The sequence below is a fragment of the Melanotaenia boesemani genome, chromosome 9, assembly GCF_017639745.1.
Source record: "Melanotaenia boesemani isolate fMelBoe1 chromosome 9, fMelBoe1.pri, whole genome shotgun sequence".
Taxonomy (NCBI): domain Eukaryota; kingdom Metazoa; phylum Chordata; class Actinopteri; order Atheriniformes; family Melanotaeniidae; genus Melanotaenia; species Melanotaenia boesemani.
The window spans coordinates 8321758-8343298 of record NC_055690.1 but is presented as its reverse complement, the minus strand read 5'-3'; the positions used below and the strand labels follow the sequence as shown (position 1 = coordinate 8343298).

Below are 21541 nucleotides of genomic sequence, written 5' to 3'. Positions count from 1 at the left end.
AAACCCTACAAAAGCTTGACCCATGGTACCCTAATTCCCTGATAATAGTGCAGGCACATTTATCACTGCCCTACAGGTCCTGAAAAGCTCAGTCAGCACATATAGAGTCACAACTGACCAGTGCTGGAGACACTTTATCATGCCTTTCTCCCCGGGTGTGAAAACAAGACGGAAATGGAGTGCAGTGACCGCAGGCCTTCAAGTTAGAATCCTTGCCATGATTGCTGACCCGCAGCTGTATTGTGCACAATGACTAGTCAGATGGAGCTCCCTTATCACCATGGGGCCAGCCAGCAGACTTACAGGCTGATGTGATCTCCCTAGGGGATCTTATCAACTTAGTGGCTTGTCATTTGCTTGCCTGCCTTCCAAAATGAGACACAGATGAAGTTTTTTCTTGACTGGTTAGATGGAAATACATTGAGGAGGCAGCTGTGTTTCCAACACCTGAACTTGCTCTCCTTCTCAGACCTTCCTGTCATCTAACCTTTGTTGTTTCTCATTATTTTATTTATCTTATTTAATTTAGCTCTCACTCATCATGACCTATGTGACACTACAAGTCCTCATGCACCTGATCCTAAATTAAAGGGAGATTTTTGGAGAAGCAAACAGAAACGCTGTCTGAACAGCAGATCACAGACTGAACTTCTCAACCTAACTGCATGTGTCTTGTGAAACTTCACACTTCATATACTGTCTAATTTCTAAAAGACGTGTTTAGTGTGTGCAGCACATTTAGTTTGTTTAACCAAGGGAGAGTAATTTGGTTATCAGTAATCCAGGAGATGACTATATTGATGTTATATATAATTACAGACTCACTTTTAATGCAAGTCAGGATGCTTTTCTAACTGTAACCATCTCATTTTTAGCACCTAACCCTAACCATATAAACATATAGGGAGCAAATGGAAATGGATTATATGGCAGTCAATGTGGTACACCATCTTCCGATCCCTTTGACCTCCAGATGTGGATGGTTTTTGTGTATTAAAAAGGGCTGGGCAAGTTAAAGTGTTATCATCCCATTAATGCACTGATTAATTAATGCTGATAGTGATGTACTGTGCATGTTTCACAGAGTTACTATGGAAAGTATAAAGGCCTTAATTTCTTCTTTTTACACCTTTTCTTTTTATTTGAAGGTATTAAGTTTTAAAAAGTGGTTAATAAAATAAACTTTCTTTGTGTCCACGTATGTATATTCAAGATATCTTCTAGTTTTGACAAGATACTCCACTCATAATTAAATACGGTATTTTTCAGCTCCACATCCTGAACTCATTGGCGTAGCTAGAGGGGTGGCCAGGGTGGCATTGGCCACCTCTCAAATCTGATTGGATGCCCCCTCAGATGATTGACAGGTCACTGAGGGAGGGCAGAAACATTTCTTCAAACATGCATGGACCACTAATGTCACGACACCAGTTTGAAGTAAATTTAAAGTGGTTTCCTAATTAATAATCTTTAAAAACATTGGGATTTCCATATTTCTATATTTTGTCCCTTTCCAAAAACAACTACTGATGTAATTTAAGGCTAACTTGATGTTAGCCTGAAGCTACATAGCAAGGCTAATCTAAATATATGGTAGGGTTAGACTAGTTTTAAGATAACAGGAATAAACTATGTGAATTTTTTTTTGTGTGTGTGTATTTAGGAATTACACATCAACTCAATTAATTAAGATTTTTACATTGGATTTGAAAAATAAACTATTATGTATGCTTAAAAAAAACACTTAATTTCTACTTGGTGATCCAGATCATGGCTCCCAAATGTGACCAAAGCTGAGAATAAGAAATGTTTGCCCAGAATTGTAACGTATGCAACTGAAATCTGCTAAATACTGTATATACCTTTATTATCCTTTAATCTCACAGATGAATCTGTTTCTGCTGTCACTGCCAGATATATTGCTTGTCTGTTATGGTGGTGGCCTAGTGGTTACAGAAGTGGGCTTGTATCTTTGGTAAGCTGATGTGGTCTGGATTCAAGCTCCTGTGTTGGTAACAGAGATGAGACCCCTGAGTAAGGCCCTTAGCCTCCCAATCACATATTTTTTGTATATAAGATATCTTTGCTTTAAATGTTGTGTCACAATCCATTGTGAGATGTTAATGTTACTGTTTCCACCAAGGGGTATGGTTCGGTATGCATTTTTTGCATTTCCACAGGTAAAAACTGGGAATAGAATAGAAATACTTTATTTATTAATTTATTTTAAGGAAGAGTACCTTCCCATAATATTGGTACCATCCTACATTCTTGGGACCCTTCTGTTGGGGTCCCAATCTTACCAATTTAAAGGGTGGAGCCTGACACACTGCAATCCATTGATTGGTTGAAGTATTCGTCAACTTCCTGAGCGATTTAGCAATATGAACAAAGCCTAAAGTAGCGTAATGTAAAGAAGAAAGACCACAAACTGCGGCATAGCTACCATTCTTGTCCTTTCTCTACCAAACCAAACCATTCTAGGCTGGACCCCTCAGTGGAGACGAAGCTTAAGCTGGGGCTTTCTGTCGCGCAGTATTCAAGGGAAAAGAGTAGAATTACATGGCATGAATTAATGCCTAACCCGAAATATTTGCTTGTGAGCGTGCATGGAGAAGTACGGAGGTGAGAGTAGGAAGGAAGAGGAAAAAGTTTAATGACAGTTCAAGTTGTACTGATCAATAATGTCTGAGCTACATCATAGTGCAAGGATAAAATAAAATGTGTAATACAGTTAAAGAGCAACATAAAGTCATACCCTGGATATCTGATATATACATTAGGATCCCAGCAACATCGGCTGTTACACTCAGATTGTTTGCTTTGTAGAATGAAAAAAAAAAAAAAAAGAAAAATAAAAAGGGAGAAAAATAAAGCTCTGTAGCTGCCTTTATTGTAAATTTCGTCCATTCTAATAAGTCTGTTCATTCAAGTCTGTTCTTACAAATATGTTTCACATGTTATGTTGTGGAGCAGAAGCAGAAAAAATAGTTATGTATCTCGTATTTCCTTTCAGGCAGGCTTTAAGGGAATCTTTCCATGAACAAAACCACAAGGTCATGTGTGGCTTTTCATATACAATGGGTTATGAAACTCAGCCTTTCCCTCATTGTCATGCTTCACTTGTTCCTCAGCTATGATTTTCTTTCCACTTTCTTGCCTTCTCCTAAGATGACCACCTATCCAATTATTCTCACCCTGACAGATGTTATCAATTTAGGCTGCAGCCAAGGAAACCTATCGAGGTCCCAGACAGAAGATTAAAAAAGAAAAGCAGAGGTGAGGGGTATTGCTAAGACGCTGGGGAGTGAGAATGATATGGGTAATAAAGCTGCTGACCATTCCACTTTACAGAGACCAGTCTGTGCAGCTCTTCTTGCTCCACAGCTCTTCATTCGCCTTCATTTGCATCATTTCCAAATCAGCAGCAGATGAGAGTGCAGATGCATTGGTGGGCTTGAAATAACGCCATTACTTAAGCATAAATGAGAGATGTGAGTCTGTAACCCTTGTGTGATATTAGAGTATAGGAATATATGTGTTACTGCCTGAGGGCTTATATTTATCCAATGCACTGTATATATATGGATATATCAGTTTCAAATTGTACATCATCAGTGTTTTACCTGCACGCTTGCTGCTGTGATGAGGAAAGCCAGGGAGGCGAGGCTGCTGTATGTGTGATTACACACTCAAAGTGGCAGCAGAATGAGATAGGATGATTGTGTTTCTCTGACTGTTAGACACCTCTGAACATGAACTGGTCATAGTGTAAATATAGGCTGACTGTGGGAGGATTGCACAGCCAGCATCTACTCTCTGATGTGAGGGAAGAAGGATGCATTTATAAAAGGAAGGATGCTTTTATAAAAAAAATACATAAGAAAGTATCCAGACTAAGCTCTACCTTATGCATATCTGTTGGCGCTGCAGTCTAGACTGAACAATTGCTTTTGCTGAGTGTATTTGGTTCTTTGGGATTTCATTGTGTTTTTCTGAGCAACATTTAGAGCCAGTACAGCAACACAACATCCCTTCCAGTGCAGGAGTCTCCAGCCAAACAACACAGGGTTGTGGCTTTATTTTTAGTTTATTCAGACAAAATGCTGCAAAGAACATGTTTACATGCACAACAAAAAATCTGATTATCATCTGATTTCTGGAAACATCAGAGACAAAGGAGGTGACCTGCAGAAAAGGGTCCATTTTATTACGTGACAGTCTCTTCTACAAGAACTTCTGTCCATATAGTGAGCGATAGAGGCTGCTCTTGTTTTCTACTCCTCGTTTGACACTTAAGGTAGCATTTTTTAATCTTTTGGACAACTTTGGTGTTTCTTTCTGGGGCAGACTTGAGTCCTGCCAGTGCAAGTGATGTCACACTGAAACTATGGCGGACAAAATACTCTTGAACTCTTAGATTATCAGGGATAGCAAATGATATGACATAATGCTACAATATTACCAGTTTTCCAACTGATTCTACTTTTTATTTTTAAATTCTATGATTATGTCTGCATTTTCCACATGGCGGAAATCATAGGGCCCTACATTAGAACTGTTGACATTAAGGCCATTGGTGTTGCCATGTTCAACAAAACAAGAACATATGTTATGTTATATAAAAATAACAGGAAGTTTGAGTCTTACATTACTACACATGTATGTACTTTGAAGGAAACCTGGCAATGATCTGTAAAATGGTAAACTGTGGTTTTTTAATGATCACATTTTTGCATTGCATGTAAATGTGTCAGATTTGATTATTGAAATAATCTGATTACTCAAAATATAGTCATGTAAAAAGCCTCAATTACATGCATCTAAATTCATGTGGTGAATTAATTTGTAAACAACTTATTGAATTTAGGGTTAAGCAGTTAATACAGACTCCCAGTTGTTTTCATGCAAGGTTTTTTTTTATCAGCAAGTAAATATTAAGTCATGTATGTTTTAGCTGAGACGAGGTGATGCTATCATGTGTCACTGAGACTTTATGGGGCCCAAAAGGCAAAACTCTCTCTGAGCAAAACATTTTGAATATAACATTTCTCTATTTTACTTTCCCTGCTCATGAAAAAATGATCACGGTCCCTCCAAAATTAAACTTGAAAAGTTATCAATATTAATAATAAAAAAGGACACAGATTAAAACTGTGTGTGTTTGTAGCTGTTAACCACTGTTTAAACCTGATTTAATTACAAATTTTTAGACAGCGATACCCTAAAATCTTGTGACACTGCAATTGAATGCCCTTTTCCTTGGTTAAATACATGAAATCATTCTAGATCAGATTTATTTGCTGTGGTCCGAACAGAATCAGTTCCCATTAGACAATGCTGACTGGCCATTTATGGTTATGAACCATAAAATTAAATCATTAAATTGAATGAAATACAGCAGAGCATCACTGTTCTGTTTAGAGCTGACTAATCTTTTTATGTACTCTGCCTTCACACTCTATCATGTCATATCCTGTCTGAGCTTTAATTTACCAGAGGAGTTTTTCTCTGTAAAACCAACCAGTAAGCAGCAAAATGCATGGGTAGTTCAAATCCAGGTTCGCAGCTGAAGCTTCAGGAGTCACGATCAATATGCTGAACGCTTTATAGCTTGGCACTTTGAAAGGGTAATTTGCTGTGGCTAATGGCTTCTACTAAGATTTCAGAATCGCCTTCATGACTTTTTACCAAGGCTTAGCCTTAGTTCTAAAATAGCTAAAATTGTCTCTTTACTCCCTTTTCTATTCAAGGCCATTTTAATCCTCCCCAAAGGCACGGTGCACGATCTTCAGAAAAAGAAATGGCTGCATGGGAGGAGAATAGTGGGGATGGGTGGGGTGGTCTTTTTTCCACATTTAAAAGCAACATGATGACCCACTCATTCTCCCCTACAGAGATCACTTTATCTGAGGCAAAGGATCACTGAGCAGTCTCGTTTGGGTTATCAAATTAAATGTGTGCTGTGCTGAGTAAAAAGTGGCCTTTCTTCTTTTCTGGTGCAATTCGTGGCAGCCATCAGTTTGGGGGACAGTTTAATTGTACGCCTTCATTCAGACTGGTTCTGCTGTTTGTCAAAGACACACTAAGTGCTTTTCTTAATGACATTGTTCATTCAAGGCCAAAGAACACGATCCACACTCACTGACTTCCTCAGTAGTAATACTTGAGGAATATTATTCTTGAACTTTTTCATACATAGAAGCAGCAGAAAACCCCAAATTAATTAAATTACTTTGACTTTTGTGTTAAATCTTCTCTCAGAGTTTCACTTTTGTTCTTCCCCTAAAGGGTGACTGAAATAAAAAATTAAATGCATATCTGTATGACACTTTGTCACCACCACCATCATCATCATCGGCTGTTACTGGCTCACCTTGCCAGCAGGCACCGACTGTGAGCTGCTCATCAATCTGCGATGGGTGGATGGGCCAGTCGTCCGTCACCAGGTAGGGATCGTAGGTGACTCCATCCACGTACAGCGTCACCACTGGGAACTCCACGTTGATGACGTAGTAATGCCACTCCTTATCGCATATCTGGGAGTGGAAAGACAAGGAGAGGGGAGGTCAGAAATGGATTTTAGTAGCCACATAGCCTAAATAATGATGTGAAACGGTTGTGATCTGGGGGATTTTGCTCTGTTGTGATGGTTTCCTTTGTAAATGTCCTCTTCGGGTATAGTTTGTATTCTAGTACTTCCTTTTGGAGTTTATCCTCTTGTGTATTCTGTTATTTACTCCCTGCTCCTGTTACACCTGGTTCTCACTTGCTGATTACTTCACCTGCTCCTCATTTGTCATTAATCCCTCATTATATCTTCTGTCACCACTGTTTGAAGCCATATTTCGTCACTCTTGTCATCTGTGTCATCGTTCCAACCGTCTGTCTTCCTTTCTCACTGGAGCTTGCTTTAGTTTCCAATTCAGTTTGTTGTTCAACCTGCCTGATCAGTGCTCTTCATTTTTTCTTTTTAAGTTCAGTCACCTTCCTTCTGTCTAGAGTCCTGCAATTGAGTCCTCCACCTGTTTCCCATGGACTGTGCTGGATATGATTGCAGGACCATCATTAGTTGGCAGGTATTCCTTGTTTTCTATCTTTCATAATAAGGGTAGTCATAGCTTTGAGCCTGGTAACTACAGGGGCAACCGCAGGATACAACAATGTCTCAGCAAAGGCAAAATCTAGGCTGCTGTGTTTAGAACAGTTTGTATTGAAAGTAATGTGGAGTTCTCAAAAACCTCTATCTCCAATTCATTCATGAGCAGTCAGTGCTCAGAAAAGTTCAGTTTTGTCAGAATCATTGCATATTTTTTGTACTGGATACAAGTTAGTACCTTCTGATAGAAGCTGCAGAGTCTCAAAATGCAAGCTGAACCATTTTAAAAATTCATTTGTTCCCATTTTCATCAAAATGTTAGATAATGACTTATTGCATAAAACATGTGGCCATATATTTCTCTTGGGGCTACGGGGGTTGTGCCATTGCCTCATGTTTTATTCTTTTGCATTTTTTTTCTTTTGTAGAAACTTTTTCCATAGTCGTTTTTATTTTTGTGCGTTATTTGGAAAGTAAGAGGCTGAAAACAACCATCATTGCTGCTTTGTTTCATTTGACTACGCGAAATTTGGAATATCAAGTGTGAAGGACCTGATACTCCTGCTGAAGAATCGGTTAGTGTGTGGTGTGCTCCATAGTGCACATCACACACTATAAGATCAATAGAGAGAAATCTTGTGTGATCTGTCTTAAGTTATGATCAAGTGTGTGTTCTCTAAATCTGTAAAGATGTGAAGAACCCTGTAAGCAGGGGTGCCCAAAGTCGGTCCTCGAGGGCCGCTGTCCTGCAGATTTTCCAGTGTTTTCTGCTTCAACACACCTGACTCAAATGAAATAGATCCAACAACCTATTAAGTTTTGCACAATGACTCATCAGTTTGAGTCAGGTGGTTTTGGAGCAGGGACACATCAAAAACCTGCAGGATTGTGGCCCTTGAGGACCGGAGCTGGGAACCCCTGCTGTAATGTGTGCCAGCCTTCAGGTATATCAAAATTCCACTTAACTAACAATATCAAGGACAAAATGAGCAGAACCAAGAAACATATATAAGCAAGAGTGTCAAAAGAAAAGGATCAAAATACATGATTCAACCTTTTAGAAAGACAGTGTGCAAGTCCTTTATATTCTGTTTTTCTATGTCTGCTTAAAGAATGTAGAAATTTTGTTCACCCCTAACTGCTCAGTACATGAATTCCAGAGAAATCTCTTTCAAATAGATATTGATGCATTCTTTCTGTTTTGTTGGGTATACACACACGCACACTCACACACCCACACACACACACACACACACACACACTGATCACCCACATGGTTAACACCAATGACAGGTAAAGCAGGTAACATTGCTCATCTTATAGCTTCCAAACTCTACAGAAACTAATCTGACGGGATTCAGTGGGATATGCAGGAAGTGAACCCACTCTACAAGATCCCACCTCAAAGGGTCATTTCATTATCTGCAAGTACCAGACTCTCTAGGACACTGTCATGTGTTCTTTGTCCATATTCTACCCATTTCATTATGTGAATTACTCTAAAATGAGCTTAGAAGCTTCTTCTTGAAGACTTCTGTTTCATTGTTGTGGTGTCAACAGGGGGAAGGCAGAGGCAGCTCAACCTCCCTGTTTTCAGCAGCTGTCTCCACCAACTACCTCCAGTTCCTAGTGGGGATCCTCAACCTCCTCCGGTAAAGGTGGAATTTATAATCCAAATAATGAGTCCCAGGTCAGCTCTTGGGCTTACACTCAGCTGGGCATGTCATGTAAGACTCTAAAAGGAGGGTCCTTATCAGGTGTCTGAACCATCTCAGCTGGCTCCCCCTCAGTGTAAAGGAGCATTGGGTCTACTCTAAGTCTCTCCCAGATTCCTGACCTCCTCACCACCTCAGAGGGTAATCCAGACCACCTTGCAGAGACAGCTTATTTCAGCTGCATGTAATTGCTTGCGCTTAAATACAAGCAAATGAAATGGTTTCCTCTGGCCTAAATGCTGTTTGAAATAAGTTTGTACTTCACCTGTCTGACCTTCACTAAAAATGCTAGAATGCAGGCCTCTTCAGCATGTTTGACTGTAACCTGCCTCGCAGTGTTTCTGAATCCACAAGCTTACCCATGCACAGCTACCTCTCTATCCCCTTCCTTAACTTGTGCTTCAGCAGTGGCAAGGCTCATCAGGCCGTGCTTTGTCTCTCCCTCTCAGCACCTCTAATACAACCTGGAACACCCTTTGAACGCTTAGCCTTGGGTAACCTCACTCTAACGAAGAGCACTCCTTAGCCTGCTTATTAACACCAGCTAGCGTGGCAGATGGGAGATCTAATCAATGTGGTTGATTTTCCCTGTTTTGGAGGTGCAAGATCCAACATCTGGCCTATTGATGCTTATACTGCACAGCTACTTTACACACATGCAGCATGTCGATCTACTGAGACGCCACTAAGAATCATTGATAGGGATAATCTGGTTATCTTGTCTGATGGTGCTGCTGATGTGATTGAAACTAATGGGATTAACTTGGATAGGCTAGTTAGACTGTTAAGATGTCATTAAACACGCATAAACACAGAGAAGCTCATCTTCTCCAACTTCTGGCATTTTTCAAGCCTTTTGTCGAGCTTATGCTTTTAATCTTTAACGTCTCTATCAGCTGGCAATTTTTTCTCTTCACTGTGGTTAAATCTCATTACTCAGCCGCCTGGTGTAATAGAATTTGTTCATTGGCATGCACATACACTAATCCCTCAGACATGTTGATCATCCTCTTGCATGTGTTATGGCTTTTTGGTGTTCAGCATTTCAAAGCAATCTCATGTCTTTATGGGATCTGCGTGCCAAGTGGGTGACTTCCTATTGCAGGCCTCAAAGGGGAAATGGTGTGGTGTTCCTGCCGGAGAAAAGGCAGTCTGAGCTGGGATGTGATGAAGGCTGGAGAGCCGTCACAAAGATAGGAGGGAGAGAGGAGCGTGGCCAAAGTTGTTGAGATGAAGCAGTTTTGGATGCACATTTTGCTGCAGGTTACTTAGATTTTGTTGCATTCTTTAAATATTAGAAATTTTAAAGCATCTCAATAAGATGCAATTAGAAACTGAAACTTTCAAGCAACATTTATTGCAGCTGCACAAACCTTTTACATCAACTTTTACTTACCAGACATTGAGTGTAAATGTCTCTAAATGTTAAAATTCACATATCAGGACATAAATAATTACCTTTTCTTCAGTTAAGGTAAATACAACCTCATATTAACAGCTAAACATGACATATTACAGTAGTTATGTATTTTATAAACCATAAGCAAACCTGTATAGATGCAGTTTGAATGATTTTGCTAATGTAGAAGCATTTAATTTAGGTTTTGGATTGTATATTTTCTGTTGTACTTGGAGTCATTGCTCTATTGCATGGCTGAATTTTCACACGTTTTCACATTTACTGGAAAATACTCTGGTATATGCAAGATTTCATGACTGGTTTAATAACTGCAAGGTTCATAGGCAACCAGAGTGTTTTTATTGATATGTTGTGCTTGATTTTTATTTTTTATGTACAGCTGTGAGTTATGTCCAAACATCCTGTCATGTTTTTTTCCTCAATCAAGAAAAAAGTTTTCTTTGTGTAACCCTTCTAAACCAACCATGCTCAGTCACATTTTCTGCTATTGTCAACTTAAACATTTAAAATGCTAACTAAGGCTTGTCGGCATGTAGCTTTTTGCAGTTTCTCTGAGAACTGCAGTGTCTGACCTCGGTGAAATGGCAGTTTGCTGGAATGTTTTCTTCGAGTGAATGTTTCCTCTCATTGTTGAATGACAGACTTCAGGTTGTTTGGATGTGGGCGTATAAGTCTTCCCAGACTGAGTAGAAGCAAAAATTGCTTCTCTTAGATCATTGCTGATGTCTTTCCTTTTTGACATTGTGCTAATAAACACCTGGAGGTTCTAGGTTAGTGAAAAGCCAAAACATCTGCTTTTAAAGAGCAAATCTACTCTCAATCTAATTATCAACAGGATCTTAAAAACATGTAAAATACGGCTGGGTTTTCATTGAGGAAGTGGGAACATTGGTGAATAACACACTAAAAGATGATACAGTCATTTTAGATCAATGTGACCTTGGTCTTGTCTGCTACATTTGCTTGTTGATTGTGTCTGATTGATAATAAGCCATGCTTTATATTGTTTCCTTTCCTTTTATTAATGTTGCTTTATGTCTGAAGAAGCCATTAATAAAATAGAGAAAAACTCAAAGAGGGTAAAGTGTTGTGGTGTCACACAGGTCAGACTTATATTACAAAGTCTCAGTTTCTGCCAACACCTGAATCCAATTCTACAAGTGTTGCTGCATTGCAGTAAAAGTTGGCCATGTTTATTACTCTTGTCTTTTTGTTAGAGACCAGCAGTACCATCTTTCATCAAAATAAATTCCAGGCCATGAGTTTTCAGTGACACTGTTGCTATTTAAAAACAGAATATCACAAAGAAAAAAAAAAAAAAAACTCATACAAAAGTTATCTGTCCACCCTCTGCCTCTGTTTTATTTGTTTCGTCTTTTTATCGCTGCTGTGTTCTAGTCAATTTTGGGATGCTGCCTTTGGGAGGAGGACATGCAGCCATCTGTCAAGAGTAATGCACAGAAGCTATGAAAATTTAGGGATGAGGTCAGATGGGTGAATGAAAGAGGTGCAGGTGTGACTGAGGCCTGCAAATTCACATTCAGTTAAAGAAGAATTTCACTATCCTGTGTAAGCTTGGAAAAGTTTGTCTCGTGCCAACTAAATGCAACAACTTCATTTTTTAATACTATAAAACTATTAAACAAGCATAAAATTTCTTAAACCACTCACATTATAGGCAAGATACAGTCATGTCAAAAAGAGTACGTCAACTTTAAGTTCTGAAGTCTTGTGGACCAGGTCAAAGTAAAGTTGGTAAATACAACTTCAGATAAACAGCAACGCATTTTACTGTGTGTCATAATCTATTTGTCAAAATGCAGAATGACTGAGGAAAAAACAAAGGAAAACTGAAGAACTTTAGCTCAAACTTAACAGGCTTCAATAAATAACTAGAAATACCTCTAAATAATACAAATTATATATAACATTAATTTTTAAGCTTAAACGAATAAATTTACAATTCCGTGACAGTAAAATTAGAAGATTAGCCAAGTAAGACTTGTTAGGAAAGGTTTTTCTCTGTGAAAGAACGTGGCAGCACAGCTTAGGCTTGCAAAGCTGCATCTGAACAAACCACAAGACATTTTCCACTTTTGAGACACAAGCAGAACATTTTGAAATTATTTTCAGCTCATACCAATAGTCAAGCACAGTAATGGTAGGGTGATTATTTGGGACCATTTTGAGACCACAGAAGCTGGACGCTTTGTAGTCATTGAGCTGACAGAGAAGTCTGTATGTACTTTACAGTTTATTTCAGGACATCTGTCATAGCTGAAGCTGAAAACTGGAAGATGCATAAAGAAAATGATAACAGGAATTAACAAAAAAATTAATAAAAGAAATAAAGACAAAAACTGAAGTGCTGCAATGAGCCAGTTAACATTCAGACTTAAAATGTGGTCAGGCCTTAAGGCAACACTATGTTTCTGACTGTGAAATCTTTTTGACTTGCTTTGATGGCACATTGGCATTTATTATGCAAATTTCTGAAGCCATCAACTGCGTTTGGCAACTTTTTTTTCAGCCCAGAGCATCACATGACAGCTTTATTTTCCTTTATGGCACAGAGTCACACTCCAGCAACTGGTTATCAACACACTGGCTGTTTTGGAGACGCTCTATGGCTGATCCAGTAAAGAAACACAAGAAGGCATTATCAGAAAAAGTGAGGAAAGTAAAGATAGAAAGTGACAGAGGAAGAAATAAGACAAGAGTCACCATCAGACTGGTATTTACTGGGTGGAGAGCTCAGAGTAGAATTAACCTCCGTTAGGAAGCGACAAAGTGTGAAAATCTGCCGAAGCTCAGGAGTAAAACTTTAAAGTCCAAAACTCAACCGGATTAAAATGTTGTTAAGCCTGAAGAAAGCTGCAGATAGACTGATTTTTGCAAAGTGTGATGAAATAAATCCACGTTGTAAAGAAGAGCAGGGCAAAGTTCCCCAACAAGGATGGAAGACTGACAGCATCATGCAGAACACTATTACAGTAAAAAGTGGTCCAACAATGTACTAAATAATGGAATCTGCTACTTTTTTTTTTAAACATAACGCACATGTATTTTATATGTTTATATGTTTAACCCCTTAACACCTGTTTCCCCTGTCGCAAATTTGCAACAAACCTAGGTCTGGTCTTTCTCTATTCTATTTATTTTATCAAACAAAAATATTTTATTTATCTATTTGTTTTTCTTATTCTTATTGTTCTTATTACTGTAGATGTTACACACCTTCCAGGCACTGAAATTTATTGTCCAATCAACAGAAACTCCATACATGTTTGGCATCTTGTCAGAAAAACTGCTGGAGTTTTAGGAAACAGGTGCAGTCATATTCATTGGAGGACACCAGCTGGCTGTAGATGAAGTAACAGTTTGTGTGCATGTGCATGCTTGCATATGTGTATGTGGATGAGGTGAAATCATCATCCACTAACCCAAGACAATCATAACCTTAAAGCTGAACAAAGCTATATGGCATGGCTACTCAGTTTGGTCCTACGAAGGCCACAATCCAGCAGGTTTTCCATGTATCCCTGCTTCAAGACACCTTAGGTCAGGTCTGGTGTGTTGGAGCAGGGACACATGGAAAACCTGCTGGATTGTGGACCTTGTATGACCGAGTTGAGTAGCACTGCAATAGGCTGTCTGTAGACATGAATGTGCACCTACCTTAATGATTGCTCCTCTAATAACACCCATCCACAAACAGATGCACATAGTATATTACTGCAAAGACATCACTCCAACACCATTAAGGGCTGACTTGAAAAACTTCAAAGCCAAAGTTAAAGTTTTGGAGAGAGCTGCCGGCTTTGTGTTGCTTATGAAAGAGGAGCAAAAAGTTTTGTATTCCCCAACCCTTCCACTTTCCTGTGTCTCTGCCCAATGCAAATTGACAGACGGAAAGAATGAATGAAATAAATAACCACACAAACAAAGGAGAGGGAGGATTCGAAACAACCAGAGGACAAAGAAATGAAAGTGAAAGAGGTGGAGAAAGGAAACAAGACACATCAAAGATCCTTCATCTCCTCTAGGGGCACTCCTCAGCGAGGAGAAAAAAGAAGTGCTATCTGCCCCCCTTTCTATCTCTCTCTTTTTCTCTCTGCAGTTTACTTGGTCTTCTTTTCTTTGTTGCCTGTCTCTCCATTAAAACTTGACTGTGGGAACCGCTGCCTCCAGTCCTCTGGAGTCTAAAGACTCTTAAGAGATGTGTCACCGAAGCCAACATCTTAACTTCAAACAAGAGATGGAGAGATAAGATACAAAAGGTTGAGAAAGAGGAGTTGGGGTGACGTGCGATCGGAAGCTGGCAGTGCACAGAGATGACGCATCAGGGGGATGATGAGGAATGGCGATGAATGAAAGAGATGGAGGAGAATAAAGAGATAATAAATCATATAAGATGAGTTTAGGTAGAAAGTGGGAGGAGGATACGCTGGTTGTGAGGGTCGCACATTCACATTTATCAATTAAAAACTACTCATGTTGTGGTGTTAAATGAAAGAAGCTGAACATAAAAAATAAAAGAAGATGATGGATTCTCCGATAAAGATTCTCATGCTTGGGTTATCATTTGCCACTTGGTCAAGAACCCTGAGCTTCAGATTTCAACACTCCTTTCTTGTCACATATAAGTAGCACACAAGCTCAAACTGTAAACAACAACAGGAAAATAAGTCAAACAGACTTAGAGGCAATGCTCCTTTCTGTCTATTTGGATTTTGGCCAGGAAAACGTCGTGGTTAGGTGCTCAAATACACAGAAATGTAGCTTTGCAGACATCTTTCACATTGCCATGACAACATGTCTCATTGCCACTGTTACATTACCAACTTGCAGCATCGGTAACTGATGCTTTAAGGGTATACTTTACATTCAGAATGGTGGACTCTGGACAACAGATTGGTACGATAGAGCAGAGACAATGATGAATAACTTTAAACGTTAAATAAAACTATGATCAAACTATGGTAAGCCACTTTTATCGGCAGGATGGAGGGTATACTGCATGGGATTAGTTGTTAATTGCACAGTGATGTTAATTAATCGTTTTGGGATTGATTGGGATGAAACTCCAAATACATGATTGGCAATTAAATTCCTCAAATCAAATAAAATGATCCAAATCATACTGATGCATTGAAAGGTTATCTTCTGATTCCACCGTGGTCTACATTCTTATGTCCAACAACTTTATTAAACTATTATAACTACTATAACTAAACTACTGGAACCTATTTTTAAAACAGTAAATATAATTATGAAATAGCTTTTGACCTTTAAATGTCCTGTACTGATTAACTCAGATATGAACTGGGGAATTCTTGTTTTTCATGACACCCTCAGCTGATTTATATTAGACAGCTGCTATAGTTGTTGTTTTTCTGGGTTTTTTTTTTTCTTAAAACCTAATTTAAGAGGTGATGTAGAGCAAAAACAGAGGAAGTTATTTATTTAAATGACCATTTTAATAATGAATTATAGGTTTTATCAGCTGTGGGTCTGTATTCTAAAACATACACATAACAGTAATTTGTTTTCTCAGTGGAAGATTCTTGGGAGTTATCACCACCTTTAACAAAGGAAACCATAGACTGAAAAATTTACTGTATCTTTAGAATAATGTGTCGTATGAATATGTGTATGTGTGAATATGTTTTTTTTGTATTATAAATGTGCTTTGAATGTTAAATAAGACTAGGAAGTGCTGTATAAATGCAGTTCATTTACTGTTTATAATTATAATTTAGTGCTCCAGTATTTGTCCAGAGTAATGGAATAAAATAATTACTTTCCTGTTGGTTATAATAATACTATTGTTAAGCGTCTTAGCTTGTTGACTGAGTGCAAGCGTCATTAATAAACTTCTCGGTATTTGGACTGGAAAATGGTTATAAAAAGAAAAAATGGTTTAAAGTATGACTGTTGTTATGGAATGACACAGACAGAAAGATGGTGGGAAGAGGATGTCAAAGAAGGGTGGAGATGGAGCTGAGGGGGGAAGCCGGGCCTACAGGGCATGGTGGAGGAGGGAACCGCAACAGAGATTGATGAGCATGGGAAACAAGGTGACTTTACTCAGGGGTGTGAAGGAGGAGGAACAAGCGGAACAATGGGAATGTTAGGGTGCAGTCCAAGTGAAAGCAGTGGTGGAAAAAAAAAAAAAGGTTGCAGTCATATTTATCCATGTGAATGTAGGAGGCAGTGTTGCCAAGTCAGTCGTAGGTTGCAGGCTTTGGGCTTTTTTTTATGGGGGCAGTTGCTATTTTTGGGCTTGCCCTGCTTGCTTTACGAAGACTTCCTGATTCTCTTACAGCTGTCCACAAGCAATAACTCATAGCTGCAGAACAGGAAACATGAATGCAACAGATTGTCCTTTTTTTTCATGACCTGTCCACAACCCCGTTTCCTTGGTTACTACGCCCGTCCGACACCCCTACCCTCAAATGCACAACTTCACCTGACAGTCTGAAACAGAAGATACATACTAATTGCATGGTTTGCCATAATTCCTTTATTTATTTCCAAGCTTCAAACAAAGCTTTCTCTTCTTACTTGGCCTCATCATTCACTTTTATTATTTGGAAAAACTGTTCCTACTTTAAATAATTTGTATTATAGGCCAGTTTCTCTTGTCTCAAAAATGCTTAACCCTCGAGATTTATTAACTAAAGTCCTGTTTGCTAACACATAATTGTCATATATCCATGTCAGTGTGGAAACTATTATCATGTCAGTTGTTGGAAGCATCCAAAATTGGCTGTTTGAGAGCATATAATTATAAAAATATAGGAAATAATTAAAAACAGAGTGATGGGAAAGTAATGGTTTCTGGTACTTGTGTGTATACGTGTGTGCCGAGCATGTACTGTATGCTTGTCTGTGTGCTCCAGAGAAGTATACTTGAAGGTGACGATGAATTACCGGCTGGCTAAAGTGACTAATTAGAGAAGCAATTATACAACAGCTCCCGGCAGAGACCAGGAGTCAACAGCCAAGTGACCCCTCCACAAGCTGATAAGCCACGCACAAACAGACACGCATGTAAAAATACATGCACCAATGCATACAGAAACAAACACATTGATATCTGCCACGTTTTCAAGCTTTATGGCCATCAGTTGCAATGTAATCTGAATAATTAGAGACATAAATGTAAAACTTCATGGACAGACAAGTCGAAGAACCTGATTTTATCATTAAAGCTGTAGCTGCAGGAAACCTGTAGACTGAATAAAATGTCACATCACATGTGAGAAGTATTAATGCCTAAGATCTTAAATTGAAGGCAGCTAGACTTGTTTTGTCTATTAAAACAATTTTGTCCTCATCCAAAAGGCTTTTTAGATGAGAAGTGAAACGTTTAAACTCTTAGGATTACCATGGTCTGGATGACTGGAAATACACCAACGTACCAACAAACCAAAAATGCTTGTGATTCGCTGGTCTGATGTTAAATATCTCTGTTAGAAAATTGCTAACCAGTTCCAAATTTAGAGAAATGGCTTATTTGAAATCTTTATCTTAAAGAAATCCTCTTAGATTGAATTGTAGTTTAAAAATGAATCCTCCTGTATTTCATCCAGTCTATGTTTGGAATTTTCTTATGACAGAGATAAACCCCCTAATCTGTCTAACTTTTGTCATCAGTGTTTAAACTTCTTTTTAGTATCTGATATCTTCCCAGAAAAAGTTGGCTTTGACTATTAATGTCCCACTTCTACAAAGTACAACCACTCCTATATGCATGGTAAGTTAGCAGCCAGTACGTATGTATTTTATTCAAAGTTAATGAGTCATGTTGTGTGGCCTTGGTCACACAGCCTTCACACGTATGTGGATGTTTCTAATTCACGTTGCTTTAAAAAGATGGAGGAACAAAATGTCAGCTTTTTCTCTCTCTTTCGTCAACTTTGGGAAATTGGATCAGTCATAATGCAACCATTATGCAATAAGTAAATTTCTTTATGTTAGCCTAAATGTCTATCATTAGCTTTAAAGATTCAATATCAATCACAGTATTTCTCTTAAAACATTGTCAGAAGGTATTCTTTTTTTTTTTTAACCCTTTAGTGTTTGCACTAAAAAAAAATATATGGAAAATGTGTCTTTGTATTTCTTTTCATTTCTTTGGGATAATAATGGTAAGAATCAATGTTTTTTTTTTTTTTAATTTATTTATTTTTTTTAACAAATGGCTGAGATAACGGTTAATAATAGCAACAACAGTAAAATGGCTAAAACTTCAAACAGTAATGGGATAACAAACCCACATTTTTGGTATTACACACCTAAATCCCAGCCCATGGTTAGATACTAGAAAGAAATTGCTTCCTCTATAGCAGCGTTTCTCAATGCTGGTCCTCAGGACCCACTGCCCTGCCTGTTCTCGAGGTAACCCTGCTTTATAGATGAAGATAACAGGCTTGCAAATAACTTGATGAGGAAGTTCATGAATCTGAATCAGGTGTGATGGAGTAAGAACACATCTAAAATATGCAGAGCAGTAGGTCTCAAGGACCCAGACTGAGAAACGCTGCTCTATAGGATGCATTTCATTTAAAATGTCTCTGCAACACTAGTTCAAATGACACTGAACCTGTGTTTATGGCAATGTAATCTACAGATCAGGATATAAGGGTTTGTTACAGCTTGATGCCATCCGCTTTATAACAAATGCTCCTTTTAGAACTCACCACTGTGTTCCTCTCTTAATTTACCATCATTACATCCTGTCATAAAATTAATTGGTTCATTTTAATATATAAAATGACATGGACCCCTCCCTACCTGCATCAAGTTTTGCAAAAATCAGCCTCTGCATACAGCACTCGCTCTCCAAACTCCATTTTGTTAGTGGTACCTAAAACCAAACCCTCTTTAGGTTTGTTATTTTTTCAGTTTGCTGCAGCCAGAAACTGGAATGACTTGCAAAAACGCTAAGACTAGATGCTCTTATCTTTAAGGCGGCTTTTAAAGCTTTTATCATGGACTGTTTTTAAGAGAAATGTTGCTGCCCCCACATTGCTAACCCATTATTTTACAGCTTCTTTCCCCTCTCTTTCAAAAGACCTTGCCTTTTGCAAAGCTGCAGCTGTAGACAAGAACTGATTCTGTCTTGGCTGCTTAAATAAAAGTTGAATAAAAATAGAAAAAGAATTAAGCAACTCATAAGAAAGTCTATTTAAAAATCTGTACATAGCTGCTGTGTCTGCATCCATTACGCATTATAACTAGATAAATTGTGTGTGACCGCTGCTGACAGTTACTTTAAACCGTTAAGTGCAGAATGTTGTGCATCAGTCCGTCCGATCATGACAGAAAAAAAAAAAAATGTGATGTTTAAGTGATTCCTGAAATCTGCATCAAAATACGTATTTCTCAAGTGAATCCGACTCAGCGAGACTAAAACCTGCTCCATGTCAGTGATGGACATGTCTTCTTAGAAAACATAAAGCACAACTAAAGAAGTCTCCTAGAAACTATTCCAGATGAACATCCAAACATCCTGTTGCAAACATATTGAACATAACTAAAAGTGCTGTCAAACAGTACACAGAGAATCCAGTCGCACATCAAGGCAAAGTAGTTTGAAATCAATGTTGCATGTGAGTGAAGCTGATTAGTGTGACTGCTGTTAATTATGTATCAGAGATGCTCCTTATTAGCTTTCTTAATAATCCCCAAGGAAAAGAACAAGACTATTTCAAGCTGGGAAACAAGCAGAGGAAATAAAGAAGAAAAAAGCAACATCCGCATCAGATGGGAATATAAAACAAGACAAACTCTGTTTATGTACAATACAAATGGAAGCAAGACTTTTGTTTACAGTTGGAAATAGAAAATGTGAAAGAGCATGTTCAGCAAACACGTAAACATAAAAAAAAAGATATTTCACTTTTATCTGATGTGGCTTATGTTCAACAAAACTAATGTGCACAACGTCAGTCTGTCAGCAAACAGCCTGCTTTCTTTTCCTCTCTACAACACACACACACACACACACACACACACACACACACACACACACACACACACACACACACACACACACACACACACACACACACACACACACACACAGCAGCGTGTATCTCTTTGTGTTTGGAAAACCTTTCTGGATCCTATAATTCCCAAAGCGTTTTGTTTTGGCTCTCAGTAAAAAGAGAATATTTAGTTGTAGAAACTGGGATTACCTTGTTTCACCCTGGTAAGAAACTCAGACAGCTTGGCAGCTGCAGAACAAAGTCTAGCTGTGCTGCAGCTTCAGCTGTAAGTACAGCTTTCTCCATCAGTATCCAGCATTTGAGAGCTGATACTGATATTCTGGGAAATGGGTTGTGAGCAGATACATTATCCCAGACTTGTACAGTATTTAGAGTTAGATTTGTGGCTGGATGTGTTTGGTGGAAGGATTCTCTTCTCAGAGCTAGATGCTATAACCTGAACAGCATGTAGCCGGCAATACCTTAAACATGTGTCTACCCTTGCAGATTCACCCTTTCTTTCATCATCCTTCCTCTTTATTTTCCCTCCTGACTTATATGAAAGCATGCAGCAACACTTAAGCTTACTTCAAATTCAAATCAGACAGAAACCCTCTGATCTGAGTTTGGAAAACGACCAGAGTCAAGTGCAGGAAAGTCTAAAATTGGCACCACAGGATCAACCATGTGTACAGTGTGTGCTGGGTTTAAGTGGGATTTGTGAGGATGGAGAACTCAGGCTTTGAAGGTTCATACCCTACAGGATATTTTCAGATTAATAACACCTATAAGGCTGCATTTACAGCAAAACAATCCAAGTCTTATTTGGATTCCACGATGGCAGTAAGGAGCAGACCACATTAAACCTGCAATATGATAGCCATAGATGTTGCTTACAGAAAATGATGATATCAGCATCAGTACATGTAAGATAATTGGCTTCATATGTATGAGAGTCATATTATTAGTGTTTTCTTTCATGAGCATGGTGATGAAATCACAATGGAGAAGCAGCAAGAGTAGACATCAAGGCTTATGTTCATTATAAATGCACCTGGTGATGTATCTGTCTGGCTAACATGGAGAGTTTTGTCTGTCTGAGCTATTTGTTGGACACTGTTTACTTACAGAACAAATGTATACCAGTGCATTAGTAAAGTAAGGACTGTAGATGTCTGGATGGAGAAGACTCTGTTAACACACAGCGAAGGGATGGTGCAACAACAGCAGCTTCAGCAAGAGAGAGGAAGAAAAAAAGTAGGGAAACATGGTCCCACAGGTTTGAACTGTCAGTACAAACTAAGCATCG

At 38.6% G+C, this 21541-nt stretch overlaps 1 protein-coding gene across 1 annotated transcript in view; it reads right to left on the bottom strand.

The window, feature by feature from the left end:
* The window catches only part of LOC121646338 (calsyntenin-2-like), a 311928-nt gene that overhangs the window by 41387 nt on the left and 249000 nt on the right, over window positions 1-21541 (bottom strand). Inside the window, exon 9 of the mRNA XM_041995254.1 lies at window positions 6377-6539. Within this exon, the coding sequence (XP_041851188.1) occupies window positions 6377-6539 (163 nt within the window). The remainder of the gene's footprint in view (window positions 1-6376; window positions 6540-21541) is intronic.